The sequence below is a fragment of the Schistocerca nitens genome, chromosome 1 (genome assembly GCF_023898315.1).
Source record: "Schistocerca nitens isolate TAMUIC-IGC-003100 chromosome 1, iqSchNite1.1, whole genome shotgun sequence".
NCBI lineage: Eukaryota > Metazoa > Arthropoda > Insecta > Orthoptera > Acrididae > Schistocerca > Schistocerca nitens.
This window is the reverse complement of record NC_064614.1, coordinates 787,104,438-787,131,545: the sequence shown is the minus strand read 5'-3', so window position 1 is coordinate 787,131,545 and position 27,108 is coordinate 787,104,438. Positions and strand designations below refer to the sequence as shown.

General features: G+C 39.2%; 1 protein-coding gene across 2 annotated transcripts in view; it reads left to right on the top strand.

Annotated features, from left to right (window-relative positions):
• The first annotated feature begins 202 nt into the window (after positions 1-202).
• LOC126261883 (THO complex subunit 6) overlaps positions 203-27,108 on the top strand; it is a 56,376-nt gene continuing 29,470 nt past the window's right edge. The window contains exons 1-3 of one of the 2 annotated variants that reach the window (XM_049958576.1): positions 203-386; positions 1,060-1,287; positions 19,644-19,814. In XM_049958576.1, the coding sequence (XP_049814533.1) occupies positions 283-386; positions 1,060-1,287; positions 19,644-19,814 (503 nt within the window). In that variant the 5' untranslated portion in view covers positions 203-282. The remainder of the gene's footprint in view (positions 387-1,059; positions 1,288-19,643; positions 19,815-27,108) is intronic. The other variant, XR_007546705.1, reaches the window with a different exon arrangement.

Genomic DNA, 27,108 nt, shown 5'->3' with positions numbered 1-27,108 from the left:
GGGGTGATGCTGGCGCGGTAGGCAACAAAATCGATGGATAGTGTCGCGACTATTATGTTAGATTGTGGTTATTTCCTGAAGAACAACAAAAATCTTTTTATGGTATAATCGAGTACTCGTTCCGATCAGTACTACAATTGGCAAATCGATCGAGCGTGTGTGGTAACTCAAGTCACAGCCGCCTGATAGAGACGGCCTTTGAGTAAGTAGTGTGTAATATCTGTGATTAGCTTCTGTTTCCCGCGTGCGGTCTGATTATGTTTATTGTTTACATTTACAATCATGGTAGAGAAGTGGGTGTACAACACGGTGCTGTGTCAAACATTCTCGCCATGTGGTAATTACATGTGTGCTGGCAATACATATGGTGATGTAGCCGTTTACGAGTAAGTGTCCTTTGTTTCTGTTTAGAAGTTGATTTCTTTCTTACACGAATTTATTTATTTGGATTTAAATTCTGTGAAACATGTAGTCTAAGAATTCCCAGACACATTTTTCCTGCGATACAGAGAAATGACTAAGTAACATCATACGGTTTTCTAAAATTTATTTGGCATTTGGTGTCGTGACACGGAAGTTCTGTGTGGGTGTGTTCAACAATGTGTAACTTGAAAAGTTTTAAATATTGTATTACAAGAGTTCTGAAAGGGTGTGTAGCTACTAAAGAACGTTTTCCGAAACATGTTTAAGCTTTGCCCCTTGGCGGTGACATGCCTGTTGAGTCTGTGTTAAATACAGTATCATCATTGACAATATGGGATTCACAGCAACTTCCTGAATGCATCAGGCCACCTGTACCCATTTCCCGTAGTTTCAGCCTCTCTGGCGGACTTGTTTTTATGAAATGAATGAAATAGTTTCTTGTAAATGGATATACAGTATATTATTGTAATATTTCAGATCATGATATATCGATATACAGGGACATTACCTAGTGTCTGGAACACGGATTTATACACAAGTAGTTCTAGTTATTTATTTATTGTATATGGGTTATTGTTTGAATTTTCTGATATGTCTATTTGTTACCTAAATGGACTGACATTATTTCTTCTTCAGTTTACAGAAAATACTAAGTCCTTCAGAGGATGTTTCTCCTCCATTTAGAAAACCGGAATATCACTTTCTGGTCAACAAGGATGTACAAATATGTAGCATGGCCACAACAAGCAAATTTCTCCTGACTGGTACAGTGGGTGAAATAAATGGCTGGGATTGGAAGTCTGTTACTTCGACATCAGGGAAAGCTCCCAAGCCATTATGGTCTCTTCAGCTTCCTTCATGCAAGTATGTATCCACCATATTTTGTCAACACTAATATGTCTTGCATACCAACTAGAGTGTGGTAGTCAGCTAGAGTGTGGTAGTGGACTCCTGTGAAATCTTGGCTACAGTGACAGATTGATCAGTAGCATAGTTCAAATTCTGGATTAAGTTGATAGGCAATACGGTGAGTTAAAGACAATGAAAGTGAATGTAAAATAAAGGTTGTGGTAACTTATTGATCTGAAACACAGTTTGAATATAAAAGTTTTAAGCCATATTTTGTGCACGGTGCTATATTTAACACACCTGTTGCTATGGGAATGAAAACCGTTTGGTAAATCGGATCCCATATTAGATAATGGGCAAGCATCCGATGAGTATTTTGATATGAATGTCATACATATACAGTGAAAATTGCAATTGGGGATAAGGGTACACTACACAACTTGTACCTCACACATCTGTGCTTGATTGAATTTGTTTTTGTTAACAAATTGTGTTTCCACAAGAAATTTGTACATATTCAGAGACATGTACGGTGAAGTGACCTTAATATGAGACAAGTTCACAAAATTTGATTGTATTGTTTGAAGAAATAAGAGGAAGGTCTCTGCTTGTATTGTTTGAAGAAATAAAATAGGGAGGTACCTGCCCACCAGGATAGCTGTGCATTTTAAAGTGCCACATCCAGGGCGGAGAGCTGTTCGTGGCCCAGATTGAATCCATCTGGCAGGTTAAAAATGATTGACGGTGTGCCTGGTTGTGGTTTTCATGCAGTATCCCACATCCCTCACACTTTTGCATGAGTAACTCAGCGCACAGACAGTTGGGCTGCACATATACTGTCACCTGGGGAAACAGGGTGGCAACAGAAATGACCCTTAGAGCAGGTGGAAAATTTCTTTCTTTCTGAAACACATTCTTACAGAACTTTTAAGTCTTGTTTCATCCTAAAACAAATAAGGGCAAAATTGAGCTAAAGCAAGGCTAATGGGTTAATAACTCCTGGGATTAAACTATCTTGTACTGGGAAGATAGAGCTCCAGTAATTCAAAGAACGCCTGTAATATAGCCATTAAAAAAGCAAATCTTGTGTACTATGCTTAAGAAGTAAAACACTCCAAAAATAAAGCAAAAATGATCTGGAACATTAGTAGACAAGAAATAAACACAACTAGTAAGCCAAATGAAACTGAATCTCCAGAAAATGGCTCTGGCAGAATGGAAACACTTAAAATTTACCCACCAAATTCAGTAATAGTTTTGGGATGGATAATAGTCTGGCTAGTTCTTTTGCAGATATATTTGTGAATGATTTAGAGTGTAATTTTTTTTGCCAAGTTTCTGCAACTAAGAGAAAAAAGAAACATAACGTCAGTAATATTTTATTACTGATCGAATATGGCACTTATGAAATTAACCCCGTTGCCCAAGTGACAGGCAAGACACACCCAAAAATAACTTTTACTCTGGAAGTAGAACAACGGAACTTACTATCAAGAAAGTTTACAACAAACATAAAGTTTTGATTTTCAGAAAATCTACATGTATGGATATTATGATCAGTGCCAGTTCATGCCAATCACTGTGATATAGAAAAGCATTTCTCGTCTCATTGATTCACCAGCTCTTTTGTTTGTCTTTGGTTAACAGTGAAGAACATAAAGAACTTAGTATTTTCAAGCAAATTGCAACAGCCAGTGGTTTTTCTGCAAATGTCATTTTGTTCATTATGCGCCCTTGCAATAGGCTGTAGCGATCAACAATGCCGTTTGCTGTAGTTGTGTTTAGCGTCATTTTTATCATGGCTGTCAACGTGTTTATGTGCTAGCATCAGAAGTGCCGCATTTCAGCGTCGGCAGTTTCTGTTTAGTCTTTGACTTTTGAGTACAACTTTCTTTTATTTCAGTAGAGTATGTACCTACACATTATTGTTCCAAAGAGATGGTTTTGCTCACATGATAAGCTTCTCTTAAGCTGCTTTTCCTAGTAAGATATTTTGCTTCCTTGTTGTGTACCAGCCTGGCTGAATATTGTGACACACAAAATTAAATTGTTTGGACAGTCCATACTTAGCCTTTCTGAAAATGCTAAAGAAACAAAAAATAAAAACTAGGCAAATACACACTTATATGGAAAACAGAAGTAGTAAGGAAAGAATGGGTCATTCCAACAGAATGTCATGGCAATATGTCCCAGCAAATAGAGAAATGTTTTAGAAAATTTAATGTTAGATGTGGTTTCCAATTTAACAACAATCTAAAACATCGTGCAAAGTATAAGCTGGGAAGCGCATATGATAAATTTGATGGCTCTGGGGTATACTGGATTGAATGTAATAATGTGTTAAGTATCATAATGACCAAACTGATTAATGTTTCTGTAAGGTTTAAGCGGCATTTACAGCCATGTACTACTGCTTTTCAGAAAACCTATATTTACAGATATTATCAGTGCTCTATACTATAGGGAGCGTTGAGAATAGTATACTTATTCTCCATAGGCGCATAAAGGCCATCTCTCGATTTTGCTGAAAGAGCTTGAAATTTATAAAGGCAAAAGACAGGAGTCAGCTAGAACAATCAGTGGGGAAAGTGATTTAATGCATAATATTTACGTTACTTTGTTTGAAATGTTTTACATTGATCATTGAATACTGGATCTTACTTTAGGAAAGTTAACAATAAACATAAATTTTTGATTTACATTGCTTTGGGGTTGCACTTACAAGGGGATAGCACCTACTAATCATAGTCAATTTCAACCAGATTTATGGTGTATCGAAGGGTTGACCAGAAATGAAAGTGAGAGGAGTGCGAGGTCCAGATGGTCAAGTGTTTGGAAAAAATAGCAGGTTTGACACGAGTCAGGGTGAGGCATGAACCAGTGGTTGGCACAGCAGGTAGAGCACAGAATGGGAATGCAGGGTTCATGGGTTGATTTGCTATGTGGAAACATCTTTTATTTTCAATTTTTATGTTACTTACATTGCAAATAAACTAAAGTATGAACAAAGTAACACACTCTTAACATAGTATGCTTTAACCCATTCTGGAAAATTATTTCCAACAGTCTGTAAGGCCTCTTTTGGGCCTTGGATTCAAAAAATGGGGGGTGAATATGTGGCGGAATATAGGAATACCACCAATGCCTTGTCAGAAAGTGGGAAACTTAAAGTAGCCTCACACAAAAGCTGGTGTGATGAAGCTGTATGTGCAGTGAACAAATTTTTTTCTGTTAATTGACTCGTGGGGATGACAAATCTGTTCATGAAGTGCTTTGAGGACAGAGCACTGGGCGCTGATGAACTGAAACCTGTTTTTTTGCTGTCAATATCTTGTCAACACTTTTGTCATTTGAGCACATGGGGCCCAAAAAGCTACAGGATTTCATAGAACATCTGAATTCCATCCTTGAAAGCATCAATTTTACCATGAAAATAAAAAAAATATAGCAAACTTCCTTTTCTCGACATCCTAATTGAGCAGCCCAAAGGCTCGCTTGACCATAGTGGGTGCTGTAACCCAATGAAAGCAGATTTATATCTCCAAGTACCTAGCTGCTAGCATTCCTTGCAGAAGAAGAGCATGCTAAACACACTAATACACAGCGCATACTTCATCTCAGATGAACAAAGTCTGGCAGCAGAGCTGTGGCACTTGCAATCCATCTTCCATGAGAATTGATACAGCAACCAACAGCTTTAGATGGCTCTGCGACACAAGAGCCCCAAAAGCGACGTGGAAGAAGAACAAAAGAAGACCATTTTCATGCCATTTGCTGACTATGTATCATCAAAACTTGGCATACTACTGCAAAAATGCCACATTAGACAAATTTTCCACTCACCACCCAAAACAATGAAAGATGCCCTGTATCTCAACAAAGAGAGTGGTGTTCCAAATTCTGTGTGAATGGACAAATCATTCGCACGATTAAAGACTGATGAATAGAACGTGAACACAACACCCGCTTACTGCAGCGTAACAAATCTTAGCGAAACACTGCGTTGAAAATGGACATAAAATTAATTACCAACAGACCAAAGTACCGGCTACAACGATAAATTTTGGGACTGCATTTTCAAAGAAGCAACTGACAATTGAAATTAATAGGACTGATTAAAGCAAAGTGTTTAAAATTCATTGGGATCCAGCTGGAAAAATAAGTGAAGATGGGGTCAACACACAGATAAAATAATCTAGAAGCTCAGTTCTGCATGTTTTGCCCTTAGAAGTCTCTCTCACTGTGTTCTCCTAAAAACAAGAGAGCTGTCTCATTTGCTTATTTTTGCTTCCAGTTGTCTTATAGATTATCTTCTGGAGCAGCGCACCTAATGTAAACAAAGTTCTTGTTCAGCAGAGGTGAGTAGCAAGAATATTTTAAGGTAGATAAATGTATGTCATGCAAAAGACCATTAATGGATTTTTGAATTTTTACACTGACTTACCTAAACATTCACTCATCAATAGTTTTTGTTGCTTATGATATAAACTGGCTTTTACTGAACTGTGATGTACATAGTCATAATACACACCACAAAGATAATTTTCATTAGAGTTTGCCTCTTTGTTCAGGGTTCAGAATGGAGTTATATACTCTGGTGGGAAGCTAAACAGCAAACTCTTGTTTGGCGTAAAAGCAAGAAGCTGAGAATCCTCATCAGTTCAAAAGAAAATAAAAAACATGCATCATGGGCCATTGTTTCTGCAAATTATCTGAGTATCTAGAGCAGAGGTTCCCAAAATTTTGTTTGTCACGCCCCCCCCCCCCCTTCTGCCGAAAACAAAAGTTCCGTGCCCCCCCTAAAAAAATACAGAGATTTTTATTAATTATCAAGATAATATTAAAAATTTGTGATGGTGACGTCATGTAACATGCTGGGCTGTTAATGTATCGAGTCGCACTTATTACGTCATCAGTCTAGTCTAGTGATTACAAGCCACTCCTAAAGTAAAGAAAGTCCATGGTAAACAAGGAAAAGTATTTGCGACCTTTGCAGCTTAGTGGATGCGGGCCATTATTTTAAGTTGAGTGTAGCTTATTACTTTCACTCATTATCAAAAATAGTCACTCAGTCACGGTGTTAACGAACATCACTGATTTGTACGCCTATAGCGCTCCCCACTGTCATTGCACATAGGTTGGCATTTATGTCAACAACGACAGTTACCGAACGGCGACAAAGGCCCAGTTCCCAGAACCAGTCAAAAAATAAAAAATAAGTTTTATGAAATAATTTTGCAGACTACACAGAACTTAAAAAAATATGAATAAAACAACTTCCTCACCTTGATTACATTCCCCTGCTGCACACCATTTCTTCACCAGTATACGATTTTAGGACTACTCTTCGCTTGCCATATCTAGGATAAACTTTCGCTGTGTCTTCATCCAGAAGAAATACTATTATTAGTTGAAATAACATACCACACGTAACATCAGAATCCATAAGGATCACACGCAGTATTTATATTTAAATCAGATTCGCTATGTTTCTTTATATTGTTTCTTCGAAATAGTTTTTTATAATTTTACAGTATTACCTACACGTAAGGATAGTTAGGAGGAAAATAACAAGTTCTCTTATAATGTGACGTATTTATTATAAAAATATTATTTCCACACACATATGGCAAGAAACAAACAAATAAATCAATGTGAAGGATGAGCTTACATATTTTTTACAAGATTTTGAATTATTGGTTGAATAGTAGAAAATGCACAACGTAAATCATTGTCAATACTGAGTTGGCTTCTAAGCTTATTTTTTATCGCCACTACTGCTGAAAATGCTCTTTCTCACAAATAAGTGCTTGAAAATGGTAAATATAGTTTCAGTGCTTGTTCTGCTGTGCTGGGATACACCGTGAGATATTTCACCCAAAATAAAGGCTTATCCATCTTCTCAAAGTCATGCTTCGCTGCAGAATCATTTTGAATTTCTAAGACTTTCTCTTGTAGTCTGTCTGGCAACACATCCACGTCAACATGAAATGGATCCGTTGCTAACCTATAATAAATTTTATCATCACAACTGTTAGGGAAGTATCGTTCGAATTCATCAATGAGGTGCTGCAAATGGTTCGATATTTTACTCTCAGTATCAGTATCCTTAAAATCGTTTTGAAATCAGGCTTCTTCCAGGATTCCAAACAATCTGGGAAAGCAGGAATAATTGCAGGCTAAAATTTTACGGTTCCATAGTTGCAACTTATCAGTAAATGCTTTGATGGCATCCCGATGAAAAATTATGTTTGACTCTCCACTTTGTAATTTCAAATTCAATGTGTTTAAAGATTCGAAAATATCTGACAGATAAGCCAATGTAACATGAATACCAGGCTTTCTAAATTCCACATACAATTCAGTTTGTTTGTTATTTTCCAAAAACTGCATCACTTCGTCTCGAAGTTCAAATAATCTTCCTAGCATATTTCCTTTTGAGAGCCAGCGTACTTCAGTATGAAGTAAAAGTGTTTTATACTCTGCTCCCAAGTCTTCACAAAGAGCCATAAATAACCTGGAATTTAACGCACCCTTTGTAACATGATTCACGATTTTGATGCACAATTTCAAGACATCATTGAGTTCCTTTGGAAGTGTCTTAGCTGCCAATGCTTGATGGTGTATTACACAGTGGATAGCAGTAACACTAGGTTTTTTTTTCTCTGACCATCTGCACGAATCCTGAGCGACATCAAAGCATTGATGGGGCGCGTCTGTACATACGCCTATCAGTTTCTGCCATGATAAATCATTTTTACAAAAGAATTCAGAGACGACTGCCATTATATGAATTGCTTTTGAAGTTGTCTTTAACTCTTTAGAAATCAGCAACTCTTCTTTAATTGCTTCATTTTCTATATAGCGAACGAAAGCTAGCAGTTGGTAACAATTCACAACGTCGGTACTCTCGCTAACTGTATTGCGAAAAACTGCGATTGTTTGACGGCCATAACTAACTGATTTTGTGTGTCTTCGGCCATATCATCAATGCGACGTATCACAGTATTGTCAGCAAGCGGTATTTGTGAAAGTTTTCGTTTACTTTCTGACCCAAGAACAATATCAGCAGCTTTCAACAAACAGGGTTTGACTAGTGTCTCTCCGATAATATGACTTTTCTTGGTCCTTGAAATAAGTAGCGGTAACTCATACGAGGCTTCCAGTACCTTTTCTGATGTCTGAGCAAAGGATCCAGCAGTATCCAACTTCATCCGTTTCAAATTATCACACTTTGCAGCAAAAAATTCCTTCGGCTTCTCTTTCAATGCACCATGCTTTGCCCACAAATGGCATTCCAGACAAGAAGGTCTCATGGAATCATTGCTCAATACCTCATTGCAAATAACACATTGCGGCTGGTCAACACCATTTTTTTGTATAGAAGCAAAACCGTATTTGATATAATCATCATTATATTTACATTTTTTCACGACACTCATGGTGAAGTAAAAAGAAAGTTAACAGTATAATTTCGCACTAACACTGATTTTACTGAGGCAAAACTGTGAAAGATTCAACACGATTTTAGCAAAATCCAGTACATCAGATGTGTCAACAACTGCAAGCAACCAACTGAAATAAAGGAAAGCTACTGTCATCTGTTGGCACCTCAGATGAATGCCTGTGAGGAGTGGGGCGAAGAACGCGGAAGCCCAGCCGCAGCGCAGGTATTCAGTGCACTGTCTGTCTGCGACCTGGTGGCCGAGCAGGGCTCTTGCTGGGAGAAACGGGCTTTTCCTGGATTAGGGCGGAAACAGCCCACAGGCACCCTAAGAATTTGCTACCTGTTCAGCGATGCTGTTCTGAGCGGTGCAGCCTGGGGTTTTATGCGAAAATTGTTTTCGTGCCCCTATCTTTCATTACTTATAAACGAAACATTATAAGTTTTGAGATAACATCAATGAATTGGTTGTCAAATTGTACAGTAATTAAGTAAGGTCATGGATACACCTCACACATCGCTGGAAACTGTGCACAGTGCCAAGCAGTTATCTCTGTACTGGTACCAAAAGAAGCCATTGTCGCAGCAAAGAACGTACACTAATTTCAAACGAAATTATGCCGTATTTCAAAAAGGCAGAAGAAAAATCACTATTTCGTCAGATAAGTAATCCGAATGAAAGAGCTGTAGTACTGCCCATTCGGGAGGAGGGGGGGGGGGGAAGCTTCACTAATGGACTTCATTGTCTACCTAGCTGGGTTATGTTTCATTGTTAGCAATCACGACAATGTTTCCAGAACGGCGTGAAGTACTCTGCTTAGAACGAACACTTGTACTAGTTTCGCATTCACGTCGTGCACATTTTTTTGGTGACAAAGGGCATAACCCTGGCATCCAAACTACGAACCCGCCAGTTCATTGGAAGCGTATACAGTCTTAAAGTCACTGTAATCGCATTACATGGTGATCCGCGGGTTGACAGGGTAATAAAACGGCATTTTTGAAGTTACGCAGTATAAGTGATTATTACTCTGATGAACATAGCCTACTACGGCTAAAAGTTATAACATGATTACGTTCAGTTCATGTGTACAAATGTACAGAATAGTTAATACCTGACTTTTCTGTTTTCCAATTGTCAGAAGTAAGTTGTTTACAAATCTGATATATTAGAATTAACTCATATCGCCTTCATAATTTTGAGAGTTTCTGTGTTTGGCATTCTAAACGTGATCTTCAAAAGCTGTATGTTCTAGGATAGGTTATTGAGATAGGATTGCGAGAAGTGGGACGCCAAACGATTGCATTTAGCACCATAATCTATCATTAATACTTGCACATTCATTTTTATTAAAATTCGTGTTCAGAAGCCTGAACAGAATTTTTGTGACACATGCTGTAGATGGACTTTGTTAGACAGGTACAGGTACATTAGTATTAGAAATGACCTTCGTAGTAAAATTACTACAACCAATAGAAGACGGCGTTAACAACAATAAAGACTGCCTAGCAATGTATTATCTACTTTAGCCCTGAAGTGTGCCCAAAAGGAAGGGATGCAGGAATCCAAAAGAAGAAATGGGCATCAGATCAGGGTATATCATAGAGTAATCTTCGAAGAGAAGAGAAAAATAAAAGAAAGACTCTGAATGAAAAAAGATGCATACGTTTGAGTGGTTGAGGATAATAACCTTGAGAAATGATTTGAGAGCCAGTAGAACAGGTGAGGAGGGGCTGTGGAATGAAGCCTATGGAAGATGAAACCTGAATAAAACTGATTTAAGTTAAAGGGGTGAGCCTGTGTTGTGGTACCATTTTTAACAAGTAATATGGGGGAAATTCCATATTTCGCAACTGCAATCAGGTGTTACGTAGACCAGATACATTTTACTTTATTTATTATTAGCTTGCTTGATCAAAACAAAGTACACAAAATGAAAGTGGCTATATAAAAATGTGCAAATGATAAAATATTGTATATCAGTACAGCGCAGTGTGCTAAAAAAAAGAATGTTTATTTGCAGAATGCATGAAAATAATGTAGGAACCAAAAGACTGACCACTGAAGATACTTTAAGACTTTGGAGATGAGTGATGTAGCTCCTATGTCTCAAGGATTATGCTGTAAAAAGGCGAGTGATGTAGGACTGGCATCGGCAGTTCTCAGCCTTGCAGATGTATTCCAACATTTGTCTTATGCCTATCATTGGTATAAAGTTACTCTATGATGCTTGTGCTATCATGAAAAAACACAGATGACAGCAGCAGTATTGGCAGAAATGGAATACCAATGATATTGTGTGTTACTTGCTTTGCGGTGTTCACGTTTCCCTTGCTGCCACATGCTGTGCCTCACAAGGTCACATGCAATGCAAAGGGCATCAATTGTTATTGGCTATTTCTTTCTTATTTATTTTGAAGATGATTTTATAGTACAGTACTCAAAAGTAGAAGAGGCTAGCTAAAGATGTAATTGTCCACAAACTGAAAAAAAAATGTACTTTCATTTTGCAGACAAAATCATTGCAGTTTGTGAAATTGGAAGACATTAGGAATGTATTTCTTTTGATGACAAAGCACAAGGTGCCTGCATCCAATGTCTTGTCAGAACAAAATTAGGAATGACAGAGAAGGTGAAACATGGCTGCATTTTGGATTATAATAAATGTATGGTTGGTATGGAGCACTTTATCTGATACTACCCTTTTGTGAGGCAGCAAATAAAGTGGCAGAAGAAAGCTCATATCATGTTTTTACAATGATGATTGTAAATTGATGAGTTTATTTAAAAGTCGAGGCTTACTAGCAAACATCTTGTTGAATTCGTTACTGAATTGGCAGTGCCTCTAATAAACCAAGAAGGCTGGCTTGGTTGAATCAACTTCCTCTCAAAATAATTCACATGCAAACAGACTTTTCCTAAATTGACTCCGGATACAGAAATGTCAAAGCGGCCTCAAAGGAGATGGAAAGTTTGTGCAGAATGAAGCAAGGGAAGATCTGGGAAAGTGACAAGGAAAGATACCAGGTGCTACTGCGAAGAATGTGATGTAGGACTTTATTTTCTAAAATCCTTTGAAATTTTTAATTGTAAGGCAAATGGAGCTAAATAACTACATTTTCAACCAGTTTTAATTTTAGTGCCAACAGGTTTCTAATTCTGTCTGCATTTAGGAAACAAAGGACAATGTTGTTTTTCTTCTTGCAAAAACAACATAGTTTCATTTCAATGTAAAAGGAATGTTCACTAATGTAAGTCTATGTCTCTTTGCATGGTTTCATTGAAAATAGACCCTTGTTCCAAATGCAATAAACGGACATAATTTCTGTGCTGTAGAAACTACTCCGCAACATTTAGAAAACTATGAGAAGGCACTGTCTCATGTAGTTGAAATAAGCCCTGGCAGCCTAGTCCTTGAGGTATTAAATAAAGCAAAATAAGTCTGATTCAAATAAGTCTTTATTGGTCATGAAAGACAGACTAACTCCCATATCTCTTGTAAAGCTGCAGTTATGGAAGAGAGGCCTCAAAACAAAAAGAAACTATTTAAGTCTATTTATGTGAGATACAGACATTATTCACATTATATGATTTGATTTTTATACAAAATAAGAACCAAGTTATGTGGTACTATGGCTTCACATTCAGGAGGTGTGTTATACGTATCTCCTTCAAAGTTGACATCATTGTCCATAAAGAACTAATGTGTTTTTGGAGATGTTTTATGCAGTTTTAAAACTGGCATTATGACTCTGATTTAAGTTACAGAGTTCAAAGGAATTGTTGTATGGTGGTCAACAATTTTCTTTGAAGATGCTCTTAGCTTTCATGTACTTGTTGAATTTGCCACATTGCAAAAATACATATGAAAGCTACAAATGTACATCAAAATATCACTATGGCAAACACTGCGCTTCCGTTCCTGTTGTCTGAATCTTCTTCAACTAGCATGAGAACTTTTTCAACCAGAGAAAATGATGATAAAAGTTAGGTTTTCCCATTGTGAGACGGACCAACAGAAAGCTGTCGGAATATCGTAAGGTAGTACACAGTTCCACTTGCACTGTGAAATTCATCTGACAACCAGTTTTGGATGTTAAATATCCATTTTCAAGTTGCATGTAACTGTGAAGCCACCAATTTGCAGCTGTTTTGGAGTGTTACAAACACTTATGGTCTCAAGTCAGAGATCGAGCGAGGTGGCGCAGTGGTTAGACACTGGACTCACATTCGGGAGGACGACAGTTCAATCCCGCGTCCGGCCATCCTGATTTAGGTTTTCCGTGATTTCCCTAAATCACTCCAGGCAAATGCCGGGATGGTTCCTCTGAAAGGGCACGGCCGAATTCCTTCCTCATCCTTCCCTAATTCGATGAGACCGATGACCTCGCTGTCTGGTCTCCTTCCCCGAAACCAACCAACCAATCTCAAGTCAGACTGTGGCCGTTCTTTACTGAGTTCTCCTACATTACTGAGCAAACTATAAATCTGCAGATGACATTTTCTTCGTATTACTACTGGACACAGAAATATGTCGAGGCATTTTAGTATTACAGCAGCCATGGATGCTTGTAGTAGACATGATGCCATCCCACAAGACACTTTTTCTTTCTGTAAATAGGAAAATGAACAATTGCAGTTATGGAAAAATAAGCCACAGTGGTTGCGGTTAGTGAACTTACTGTTGATGACCAGCTTTCCATTTATTTGTATGGAAACCACACACCAAGATTGGTTTAGTATGAAACCTTGACCGTAGTTATACCATAATTTCTTATTGTGAAACGAAGGCCATTGGTTTGATGTTTTCAGATTTAAACCAAGATAGTACCATTGCCATTAATTGCTTCTTCGACATCAGATAATGAATAGGTTCAACCTGCGACACTCTTATCACAGATTAAATATTGCAGCATGATGTAGACCAAGGTATTTCAGTGAGTGAATTTGTCATTTCAGCTTTGGTGCACACTGCTGTACTAGTTAGTGTTGTATATCCAGTTTGCAGGATAACTTTTAATTTTTCTGACAACTGACATTGGTTTAAAGTGACAGGGAGATGTATTGAAAGTTTCAGGTTGCAAGTACTCAGTGCATCAATGTCTGTATTCCAGTCCATTCCATTCATTTCGGAGAAAAGTAATCCTTTCATTTGTAATATGTTGCGGTGACTTACTATTGAGTGACAGAACATTTAATGTCTTCTCTCATTTAAAGAGAATGTGACTCTGTGCATGCACACATTTTCCACTTACTGTAATGTTTAAGGTGCCATTTACTTTCTCCACCACCTTAATTAAGTTTTTTTCTTCAGGTATTTCTGATCTCATGACAAGGGAAGTTTATTTTCAGATGACCACAAGTTATCCTGATTGTATATATTCCTATTATCTGGATATCAGGTCCAGATGTTTGTAGTCAGAGTCTTTTGGTGTTCCAGAATTAGTGGATTGAGATATTTCTGGTAAGTGCAAAATATGCACAAGAAAAGACGCCACAAATTCAAAGATGTGTAATAGCATAGTCAGAAATTAGATTTATCTTTTTTTTTAATAAACTTTATTTTGTTAAATGGAAGAAAAACTTCTTTACATACCTAGCAAGCCACTGTACGGTGTGTGGCAGGTGGTACCCTGTAGCACGACAAGTCATTTCCTTTCCTGTTCCACTCGCAAATAGAGTGAGGGGGAAAAAAACAACTGTCGATATGCCTCTGTGTGAGCTGTAATTCCTCATAACTTACTCTTGTGGTCCTTACACAAAATGTACATTGTGGCAATACAATCATTCTTCCTGTACATTACAGCATCATCAGTAAGGAGCCACAAGTTTCTGCTCATCCTGTCCATCAGATCATTTATGTAACTAGAAAATAATGGTGATTCTATCACCCTTCTCTGGGGCACTTCTGACAATACCCTTGTCTCTGATGAACTCCCACCGTTGAGGACAACGTACTGGGTTCTTGTACTTCAAGCCACTCGCATATCTGGAAACCTATTCCCTATGCTTTTACCTTCATTAACAGTCTGCAGTGGGACACCATTTTCCATGAATCAAGGAATATGGAATCTGCCTGTTGCCCATCATGCACACATCCCTGTTCCTAGAAATCCTGAAGATAGACCTTGTCTGTGGATATTGTATCACAGACACAGTCCCTTTGACTGTTTAGAGATGTCACTAAACCCGCCCAAAGATGTAAACAACCATGCATGAGCAGCACCTATTAGACGGAGGGGGTCTGACAGCCGATCAGTTCCAGTCATTCCACCAGGAAGTAGGTACACGGCTCGTGTTGTCTGTAGTTCAAACATGCCCAGACAGTCAATACCACGGTTTGACCACATCCGCATTGTTACTTTGTGCCAGGAAGGGCTCTCACCAAGGGAAGTGTCTAGGTGTCTCAGAGTGAACCAAAGTGATGTTGTTCGGACATTGAGGAGATACAGAGACACATGAACTGTTGATAACATGTCTTGCTCAGTGCTACTACTGCAGTGGATGCCCACTACCTATGGATTATGGCTGAGGAACCCTGGCAGCAACACCACCATGTAGAATAATGCTTTTTCTGCAGCCACAGGACGCTGTGTTATGACTCAAACTGTGCGCAATAGGCTGCATGATGCACAACTTCACTCGCTACGTTCATGGAGAGGTCCAACTTTGCAACCACAACACCGTGCAGTGTGGCACAGATGGGCCCAACGACATGCCAAATGGACTGCTGAGGATTGGCGTCACGTTCTCTTCACCGATGAGTGTCACATATGCCTTCAACCAGACAATCGTTGGAGATGTGGAGGCAACCCGTTCAGGCTGAATGTCTTATACATACTGTCCAGTGAGTGCAGCAAGGTTGAGGTTCCCTGATGTTTAGGGGTGGCATTATGTGGGGTCGGTGTACACCGCTGGTGTTCATGGAAGGCAACGTAACGTCTGTACGATACATGAATTCCATCCTCTAACTAATAGTGCAACCATATCGGCAGCTCTCATTGTGCACATCTTGTAAATGATTTCCTTCAGGATAATGACATCTCTCAATTAGAGTGGCCAGCATGTTCTCCAGACATGAAGCCTATCAAACATGCCTGGGATAGATTGAAAAGGGCCGTTTATGGACGACATGGCCCACCAACCTCTCTGAGGGATCTACGACAAATAACCGTTGAGGAGTGGGAAAATCTGGATCAACAGTGCCTTGATGAACTTGTGGATGGTATGCCATGACGAATACAGGCATGCATCAATGCAAGAGGACATGCTACAGGGTATTAGAGGTACTGGTGTGTACAGCAATTTGGAACACCACCTCTAAAGGCCTCGCTGTATGGTGGTACAACATGCAATGTGTGGTTTTCATGAGCAGTAAAAAGGGCAGAAATGATAATGTTGATCTCTATTCCAATTTTCTGTACAGGTTCCGGAACTCTCGGAACTGAGGTGATGCAAAATTTTTTGATGTGTGTACATAGTTCACACGATACGTGGGACAGGGCAAGCTGAGTTTTGCACGAGTGACGCTTTTTAAAACTTTGCACATTTGTGGACAGAACATTGCAAGACATCCCAGATATGCTCAAAAATTGTCATGTCTGGGGAGTTCGGTGGCCAGCGGAAGTGTTCCTGTAGCCACTTTGTAGCAATTCTGGATGTGTAGGGTGTCACATTGTCCTGCTGGAATTGCCCAAGTCTGTCGGAATACGCAATGGACATGAATGGATGCATGTTTATGTATGTGTCACCTGTCAAGAGTCGTTCTAGACATATCAAGGGTTCCCATATCACTCCGACTGCACACGCCCAACACCATAAAAAGCCTCTACAGCTTGAACAGTCCCCTGCTGACATGCTGAGTCCATGGATTCATGAGGTTGTCTCCATATCTGTACACATCCATCCACTCCATACAAATTGAAACGAGACTCATCTGATCAAGCAACATGTTTCCAGTGGCGGTGTTGAGGCATAAAGCTTTGTGTTGTGCAGTCACCAAGAGTACACAAGTGGCCCTTTAGCTTCAAAAGCCCATATAGGTGATGGTTTGCACGCTGACACCTGTTGATGGCCCAGCATGGAAATCTGCAGCAGTTTGTGGGTGGGTTGCACTTCTGTCACATTGAACGATTCTCTTGAAGTCGTCGTTGGTCCTGTTCTTGCAGGATCTTTTTCCATCTGCAGTGATGTCGGGAATTTGATGTTTTACCCGATTCCTGATATTCACTGCACACTTGTGGAATGGTCATTCAGGAAAATCCCCGCTTCATCGCTACCTCGGAGATGCTGTGTCCCATCGCTTGTGTACTGACAATAACACCACGTTCAAACTCACTTAAATCTTGATAACTTACCATCATAGCAACAGCAACCAATTTAAGAACTGCTCCAGACACTTGTTGTCTTACATAGGTGTTGCCGACTGCAGTGCCATCTGCTGTCTGTTTACATATTAGTGAATTTGAGTACGCATGCCTATACCAGTTTCCTTGGCACTTCATTGTATATACAGGAGTCAATTGTGTATTTTCCAGTCACTTAGGAGTTTGCAATGGACAATATACTCAAGATAAATGCAAGTTAAATAAGGGGCCAAAGCCGCAAAGTACTCTTTATAAAACTGAAATCGGATTCCTTCCAGACCTGGGATGTTACTTGTTTTCAACATTTTAAGTTGTTTCTCTATGCTAGGGATGCCTGTTACTATGTTCCCCATACTGGACTCGCATTCGGGAGGACGACGGTTCAATCCCGCGTCCGGCCATCCTGATTTAGGTTTTCCGTGATTTCCCTAAATCACTTCAGGCAAATGCCGGGATGGTTCCTTAGAAAGGGCACGGCCGATTTCCTTGCCCATCCTTCCCTAATCCGAGCTTGTGCTCCGTCTCTAATGACCTCGTTGTCGACGGGACGTTAAACAGTAATCTCCTCCTCCTCCACTATGTTCCCTGTATAGGTGTCTGTGCCATGGTCAGACGATGGTATGTTTGTACGATTCTTCTGCGTGAATGGTTTCTTAAAAGTGAAATTTAAAACTGTGGCTTTCTTTTGCAAATTTCTACTGTCATGCTGTGAGTGGATAGGAGCCTTAGAGCCACATAGTGATTTTATGTAGGTCCAAAATTTTCTAAAAGTTTCTTGGCAAGAGTTTTTGCTGAGGTGTGACGGTGGTAATGCTTAACATGTCGATCTTTTTACATACGCATGAATCTCTGCTGACATTAGCCTTTGCTGCCTCAGCATTTTCTGAATTTCGTCCTTAATCCACGTACTTGGCACATATTTGTCCAGAGCTTGATTTACAGTCTGTTTAAATTTTATGCATAATCCTTCTGTCTTCATAATACTGGAACTAAATGATGTCAATTTATTGTCTTAATTGGGATGCTAACAATTGCTTATCTGCTTGTACTGGCAGAGATACTCTGATAGCCATCTTGATTGGATCTGTCAATGGTCTTGTGCGTTAAGCCCGGTCCACACGCAACGATCTGTCTGCGCAGACATCGGCGCAGATATCTGTACATGCAAAAGATCGCTGCAAATGTGGTGTGTTCACACGACACAAACCCCAATCTACTACTCGCCCGCCATCTGTCGGTGTAGAAATGAAATATCGGTGGCAAGCGACTACGCTCCCCGTAAACGTCAAAATTTAATTCAGTTATTTTGACATATAGAAATGGAGGAAGTTCTGTTGTGGTCTGTGTTCGCAACTTGTGTTGCAAAAAACATTCAGACCAACCGCAGAAAATAGAGAAAGCGGTCAAAATGGTGTAGACAGTGGCTGCTAAAGCGAAAGCAGTTTTCTCACGTAAATTTACTGCGAGAGTTGCAGGGCGAACCAGTTTTGTTTTACATTACCTCGTGTTCCATTTTCTCGCACATTGACACTCCAATTTCGTCTTCAATTGTATTCCTGCTTGGTCTTGGCGTTTCTTGATCACTAAGAAAGACAAGCAGATCAAAATACCATAACGTTGGCTGGTATACTTGATCTACTCCTACACCAGATCTTCTAGATTTCTGAACTTTGGATAACTCTTTTCGGTAAACAATTCGCTGACAGACTTAATTTACTTGACTTGCCTTCATGAACTCATCCTTCAGGAAAGCGTAAATAGCTTCACATCTGTTGGGTATTATTTCACTCATTGCTTGTTTCGATATTGCAGATGAAAATTCCAAATCCTTGTAGCTCCTTCCTGTTGCTAGGAATCTTAATGTTACCGCCAGCCGTTCATGAGGAGAAATTGCCCTTCTCATACAAGTATTTTTTCTCATAATGTGAGGGGTTACAAGCTTTAAGAGATAATTATAAGTTTCGACATCCATCCGCAAATAATTTCGCCAATTCGCAACGAAATTAGTTTTTTATTACCGTTTCTCTGATTGCTGAGGCGTCAACTGCCCGCAATTTTTCAATTAGAGCATTGTATGCTGCTGTCTTTTTGTCTCGGTCACTATATTCTTTACTTTTAATCTTCCACAAACATGGGTGGTTTCTGTATATTTCAATGAATTCACGTACAAACTCTCGAGAACACTGACGAGTATCTGCCATTTTAATGCTCTGTGCGTACAAATACAAACACTAGACTGAGGAAACAGCTGTTTCGCGCCAGATTTGCGGCGATCTCCTGTCCACACGCTCCAACTTGTCTGCGCAGATGTGGTTTGAACCTACAGATTTGAGAGGTTTCGCTCAAACCTCCAACTCCAACTTCCAGGTTTGCACACACCTCAGGTTGGTGCAAATCTTCTGTCCACACGCAACGATCTGTCTGCGCACATGTGATGTGCGCAGACATTTGCGCAGACAGATCGTTGCGTGTGGACGGGCCTTTATGTGAAGTGTCAATGTTTGAACTGATACTTTTTTTTCCGTATGATTTTAACTTAGTGCTATAACTTCTGTTTTAGGGACATTCTGGAGAAAGCAGATGTAAATTCTTTAGATTTTAAAGAGGAGCCCGGATATATATATGCTGGTTGTGGTGACAACAAAGTTCATATTTTCGCTATAGAAGATGGGAGGCTTGTTAGAACACTGGAAGGACATGAAGATTATATTCATTCAGTACAAAGCTGCTCGTAAGTTCTGTTTGAAAATTTAGATGTAAGAAAAAAATGTTGGATTTTTTAAATTGTGCTTCTTTTAAAATGTTCTGAGAAGTGTAATTTGTTGTTATGTCTTGAGGTTTCAGGAAAGGCTAATTACAGAAGGGTAGCAGTACCAAGAGTAGGGCTTTCTTTTTAGTACATTTAATATAAATGAATTTATTGATGTTATTTTTCATTCTTTCGTTGTACACAGTGTTTTTGCAATGTCTCCTTATGGATAAACTGAAAACTGAGGTAATAGCAGCAATGGAAATTACAGATAAGTTAGATGCTTTGAAACATTAAATTTCTGTGACTGTCAGGGATGATCCTAATGCTTGATAATATTTCTTGGGAGAAACCTACCAGTTAAAACTGATACTGTTATTTTATTTCTGAATAGCTGATATTTTTCGGTATTTGTTTGGTCTCGGTTGTACAGGTGTTTTTTATTTTTTAGTAGTAATGAAGCAAAAAACTGAAATATCAATTAGCCATAGCAGCAGCACTAAAATTTTTTTATTCTTAAGTAAACCTTTTTTGAAAATGGAGAAATTTTTATCCACAAATTTTACATTGTTTTGAAATATTGCATTATTATAGAAAATGGAAAAAGTGATCACTGCCACGATAAAAATGCCAACAGGAATGAGCCACAAGAATGGTACATAAGAATTGGTACAGCATTGCTAAGACGATAATGTCCCTATTGCATTGAGTCATGGCTTAAGGTATGTGTGTACGTCGAGAGTGCAAGACTTGCTCCCACCTGATCTGTATGGTAGTTTCTCACTGTTGCTGCGGTATATCCATTCAGAATGGCACCAACCTTAGTCTGAAAATGTTTTTAAAATATAACGTGACAATGAAGTACAATGTTTCAATTGCTTTAACAGATGAAAGATTTGTCTGCCACTTCTATGAGACAATACAATAGGAAAGATATTATGTTAACAGTAATAAATTAAAAACTTAACAACAATTAATTCATAGTGTACAATAAAAATAGAAAGTAGCTGATCGGCTGCCTGTGCCTACATAATATGCCATTATTTGCTTGTAGCCCTTGAAAAAGGACAAATTAAGACAAAAAACAGATGACATAAAAGTCATTGTACCATATCATAATGTAAAAAACTACACTGGAGAAACCAATGTTTCGGCCACAGTTACAGTGGCCTTCTTGTGGGTCTGCTGGGTCTGGATCCTTAGCAGACCCAGAAGAAGACTACTGTAACCTTGGCCGAAACATTGGTTTCTCCAGAATACTTTTTAAAATTATAATGTGATGTGATATACTCAGTAAACTTTAATCGATTGGCATATGCAATTATATTACGAAAAACAAAGGTTTTCAACCTCTGTTTTCACCGAGTAAAACATGATTTTTGAGCAGAGTTTCAAAAAATTAGAATCAGTAGGAGAATACTTGTGATTTTTTGTAATATTCAGCCACATATCACTTTTCAAGAAAAGCAGCAAACAGTGGATATAGTTTTATATTTAATATTTGGATTCTACCTTTCTTGAAACTGAGAGTTACAATTTTTAAATCTCTTTTTGATTTGTGTTTTTATTACAGAAAATAATAGGGATAAAAAACTGAAAATCGGTTATTTCAGGAACCATTTATTTTGAGCGGTTTCAACAGTCAGGTTAAACTGGTGTTGGAAAAAACCAATATAACTGAAAATTGATTGTTTCATTAGTAACTGCCATCCCTAGGAGGCATACTGGTTAAAGAAAGTCAAGCAGCTGAATGTTGTTAGTATTTTTATTGAGCCAATTATAGCCGTAGAAGGAACTTGAGGTGTCTGGAAAGCAAGCAAGAAATATTATTGATACAGTTCCTAAGATAGTGAAGAGCCATCAAAGGCAACAGTCAATATTTAGGATGCAAAAGAAATGATTCTTCATTGATGGAATATGGTTGTCACTGTTCCTGTGGTTCTGTTTTTTGTTTTGTTTTTTTTTGTAAAAAGGAAAAATCTATCCATAATATAAATCGTAAATGCAACAAGTCATTCAATAGTTTAGATGCTGAGTTGTCGATATGTGCGTAAAAGTGGCTGAGAACATCACTAGCTTTCGGGTGAATCCACCTTCAGATCTATAGCACACACATGCATGTGCACAGCTAAATTGTCCAGGCTGACTGCATCATTTGGTGGGTGAGGACAGAGAGGAGGCAGTGAGTGGGTGGGAAGCGTGGGAGGGAGAAACAGCAAATGCATGGAATAGGAGTGTGTCACTGGTGAGCTCATTCTGGCTGCAGGTGGCGGAGTTGTGTGCAGCTCACTGACTTGGAGGAGCTTAGAACATCTGTAATTCAGGTTATGGAGTAGAGATTAATTGAGATCGAGGCTGTGAGGATTATGGGATTGAAGGATGCATTGCAAGAAAAATTTCTGTCTGCTTAATGAAGAGAAGTTGGTGTTGGGGAAGAGGGATACAGACAGCACAGGTTTCTGAAGTAGACATTGAAATGGAAAATCATGTGCTCTGTAGTGTATTCCACCTCTGGGTACTCAGTTTTCGTCGTGGCCACAGTTTGGTGGCTTTCAGGCATTTCAGTGGACAGTTGGTTGAGCCTACATAACATTTTCTGTAGATATTGTGGCAGAGCTGGTATGTGACACATTTATTTGCAAGGTGATCACGCCTCTTGTTGGATAAGATAAGTCTGTGATGGGACTGGAGTAGGTTATGCTGTTTGGATATATCAGGCAGGTCTTGCACCTCGCCATTACACAGGATTATGATTCATGTACCAGTGATTTGGCAGTATGTGTGTGTGTGGTTACTCTGAGTATGTGCTGATTTGAAATTTCCACCTCTCAGTGATGTAAAGATATGCATTTCGAAATATGACGACAGTTTCAGGCTGCCATTTTGTCTTCCCTTATCTTAGCAGTCATAACTTGTACTCTTAATTCACTACAGATTCTTCAAAAAAAAAAAAAAAAAAAAAAAAAAAAAAAAAAAAAAAAAAAAAAAACAGGCAGTGAGCTAGTTTGAAGTATCATAATAAATATAAACCAATAACCTCATCATCAGGTGATGATTAGAGATTTACTATTAGAAATAATAAAATAGTTTTAACCCAGAGTTTCCCCACAATCATTCGAGAACAATTACACAGTGAAAAAATGTGAATCCAAACTATGTGATGTTTTAATTTTAATGCTTTAAGTAATTTTGTTTCATTTTCATAAAGTATGTTCTTTCAGCTTTCTGCCTTCCTTGAATTAAACGTAGATGTCAGCTCGATTCTTTTCATGGTGTGGCAAGGAAGTCTGCCATAAAGAGTCCACGACAAAGAATTGCGGCAATGAGTCTCGATAGTGTATCACAGTGCGTACTAATCAAGCTAAGCATGTACATCATTTATGTTTCTTATTAAATTTGTTCCACCTCAGCCAGCATCCGATACATATCGCATAAATCACAAGCACAAGCACATACACCCATGATTCGCATACAGTATTTACATTGTTTATAAACATATTACTGACATTGTGATGTGTTCTGATTGTTGTCATGAGATGTCACTCCAAATGCCAGTTCAGTATGTAACACACAACATTCATGTCTCCAGACAACTTATCTGCTGTGCGCTGCTTAGATCACGTAAATTATATGAAAGTGATGGTAGTTAGTTACTTAATGTTGTTCTCCGAAGTTTTTTAATAACTCTATGCGTTGTCCCACAGTCATCTGACTGTAGATACTTAATGACACCGATTTGAAGCCGGTCTGGTTGCTAGTTTCATATAATTAGGACTGATTTTAAAAATTTTAATGTGCCTTATAAACTATTCCTTAAGTAGCTAAAGGTTTGACACAGTAAGACAAATATTAGAGTTAGAAACTGTGTATATGTTTTGAGGCAGTGTTCCTCACACTATGTAGATACTGAAACTATATTCATCAAGTATTTGACAATGAGAGCACTTAGTGATCCAACAAACTTTGCACATACGAGGGGGACACCCCCCCCCCCCCCAAAAAAAACAAAAAAAATGGGGGGGGGGGAAATTGGTCATAACATCTTTATTTCTCAATATTTTTACCCCAGATTTTAAACACCTTCAAAGTACTTTCCGTTGACCACAACATACTTCTTCGAACATTCCTTCTGTTGTTGAAAACATTTTTTAAATTCACATATTGGATGTTCTTTTGCCTTCCAGTGATTTTTGTTTTACTTCCTCCACAGTAGCAAAACACTTTCCTTTCATGCCCCTTTGAGTTTGAGGAACAAAAAGAAATCACAGGATGCTAGATCCATGAGGTGTGGGGAGCGGGGCAGGGGTGGTGGACAATTGGTGTCATGCCGTTTTTGGTCAAAAACTGCTTTATGGAGAGGGCGGTGTGGGCCGGCGCATTGTCACGATGGAAGAACCAGTTGCCTATGTGCCAGAGATCGGCCCTTTTTTTTTCGGATACTCTCCCTCAGTCTTTTCAAAGCCTCCAGTTAGAACTCTTGGCTGATGAACTCCACGTGCACAACACCTCTGAAATCGAAAAAACAAATGATCATTGTCTTGATGTTTGACTTCACTCGGCGAGCTTTTTTGGGACGAGGAGAGTCACTTGTCTCCCACTGGCATGATTGCTGCTTTGTTTTGGTGTCGTATCCATAGCACCACGATTCATCACCAGTAATTACCGTGGAAAAAAATTCAGGGTCGTCTTTGAGCTGATTTTGAAACTCCAAACATGTTGACGCTCCCTTTCCTCGTCTTTGAGAAGGCAAGGGACAAATTTGGCTGCAACTCTTCTCATTTACAACTCCTCTGAATTGAACTCCGTGATATTCCAGACATCTCACAGCGTTGATCAACAGTTTGGCGACAGCCTTCATGACTGAGAGCATTGATTTTGTCGACGTTTTTGTCACTTCTTGACATTGAGGGGTGTCCTGAACAAGGTTGGTCTTCAGCTGACTTTTCTCCATTTTTAAAATGTGGAAACCACTCGTAGACTTGACGTGATTTTACTCAGGGTAGCATCCCCAGAAGCAGTCTTAAACATTGCAATAATTTCTGCGGCTGATTTCCCCAACAGGAAACAAAATTTCGTAGCTGCGCATTGCTCTCAACGATCTGCCATCACGTTTTTACCAAAATGGAAAAAGTTATTTTACTAAAAAACTCTCACGGGTGAACCGGCACCCAATGAGACACAGCTTCACACACCGACTCAAGTGGCGTGACGGTAGTGGGAATCTGGTTGAACAGTGGGTTCCCCCACTCTTCTTCCCCAACGCAGCCCATTACTTGTGGGTCTTCCCTCGTAGATTCAAATCTTTTCTAAACTTTTTCTCGCTTGTATGCTTAACATTGAATGGTTAACACATTAACTCATGTTAAAGTGTAATCAGAAGTTTGAAGCTTTTATACATGGAATTCGATTTTTTAGAGAATTGAGGGCTTACTCATTCACTCTATTGCCTTGGAACCATCCGAGGTTGCTTTAATAATGAGTACTTCATATTGGTCTGGTAAGCCCAGTTACCAATGTTATTTAATATTATTCCCATTTAATATTACCAAAGGCTTGTCTGAAATTGCACGTAGATATTGTAGAGATCAATATTGCATTGATATGCTTGTTTGTATATATGTCTCAGTCTGAACATCTGACCTGTTTTAGATCTGTGAGCCCTAAACCATGCTGGTACTCTCCTAATATCTCATTTGCATAGGATACTTAACCTATTATTTAAAGATCCAACTGGGATGTTGTATTTTAAATATCTTAATATTCAAAGCTCCAAATGGAATTTTGTATTTTGTGTGCAGAGGGTAATCTCTCTGTAATTGGAACAGCAGATCTTATCAGCTTCTTAAATGTTGGCTAGATAACTGCAAGTTTCATATTTCTGGGAGTTTTTACTTTAGCACTTCTTTTATGAAATAAAATGTACTACTTCCTCTTCTCTTCGTGAGCTCTGCTGTAGTCTTATCACTTTCAGATACCTTACAGTTTTTCAAACTTTCGTCCCGCCTCATGTCACCACCAAGAATCTCTTTGAAGTGTTCTCCCTTCTGCTTATTATCTTGTACTCATCAGGCAACTGATTTCCATGCCATTCCATTCATGCTGTAAGTTTTGGTCTTTATTCTTGGATTCCTACAAAATGTCATGTATAATTTCCTACATATAACATATGTTAATGAAATCTGAATTATACATGTTCTTGACAGTGTGTCTTCAACTAATTGTGTAGGACTGCACATACTACAGAATGTAGTGAGAAATGTAAGCTGGATCATGAAATACTTTTAAGAAATGAAGCAATGTCGCTGTTTTGGATACGAGGTCCATTGAATGCTGAATTGTTCCCGTGGTGTTATTTGCACTGGATTGCTCAATGGTCTGACTGAGGCAGAAATCCAAATGTACCTCTCTGATCAGGGTGTCATTGCCATCCATCAGGTGATGAAACAAGTAGGTGGCTCCTTACTGCTTGCACACACTCTATTTCTCAATTTCGATAGAGTGGTTCTTCCATCAAAGATCAAAGCAGGTTATGAAGTTATCACAGTCAGACTGTATATTCTGAACCCGATGTGCTGCTACCATCCTAATTACAATCACACTCGAGAGTCCTGTCAACACCCAGCCAAATGTATGACATGTGGAGGGATGCTCCCGAGGGCGATTGTCTGCCTCCTTATTCCCGCTGCATCAACTGCAATGGTGACCATGCTGCCTCATCCCATTATTGTCCCATGTATCTCGATGAGAGGGCTGCCCACTGGATCTGGGTGAAAGAAAAAGTGCTTTACCTGGTTGCTCACAAGTTGTTGGGTGTCAGAAAGCCTCCATTCTACCATCTGTCACCTACAGTACTGTTCTTGCTACATCTCGCTCCATGGAGGACGTGACCATGCAGACATGGAACCTCAAATTTAGCACCACAGTTGTGTTGTGAAATTGCCTGGCGACGTGGTAGTGTCCCAGTCTCCTTCTCCAGCTGTGCAAGACGTCACCAAACTTTCGCCTCATGGGGTGAAGTCACCAGCTACACAACCGGCAGACCGGTATGGACAGAAGTAGTACTCCAGTGATGACTTCTATGCCCCTCGAGCCAACCAAAATCTGAATCTTCCTCTGCCAAGTGGAAAGGCTCAAAGAAGCCAAACAAACGCAAACGGTCTTCTCCTTCATCGACTCGAAGATTCTCTTCGTCAGTGTCACCACGTGATAACCCCGCCTGCCCAACCTCCATGTCACCGGTGCGCACGACCAACAATTTTTCTGCCCTGGACGCCGC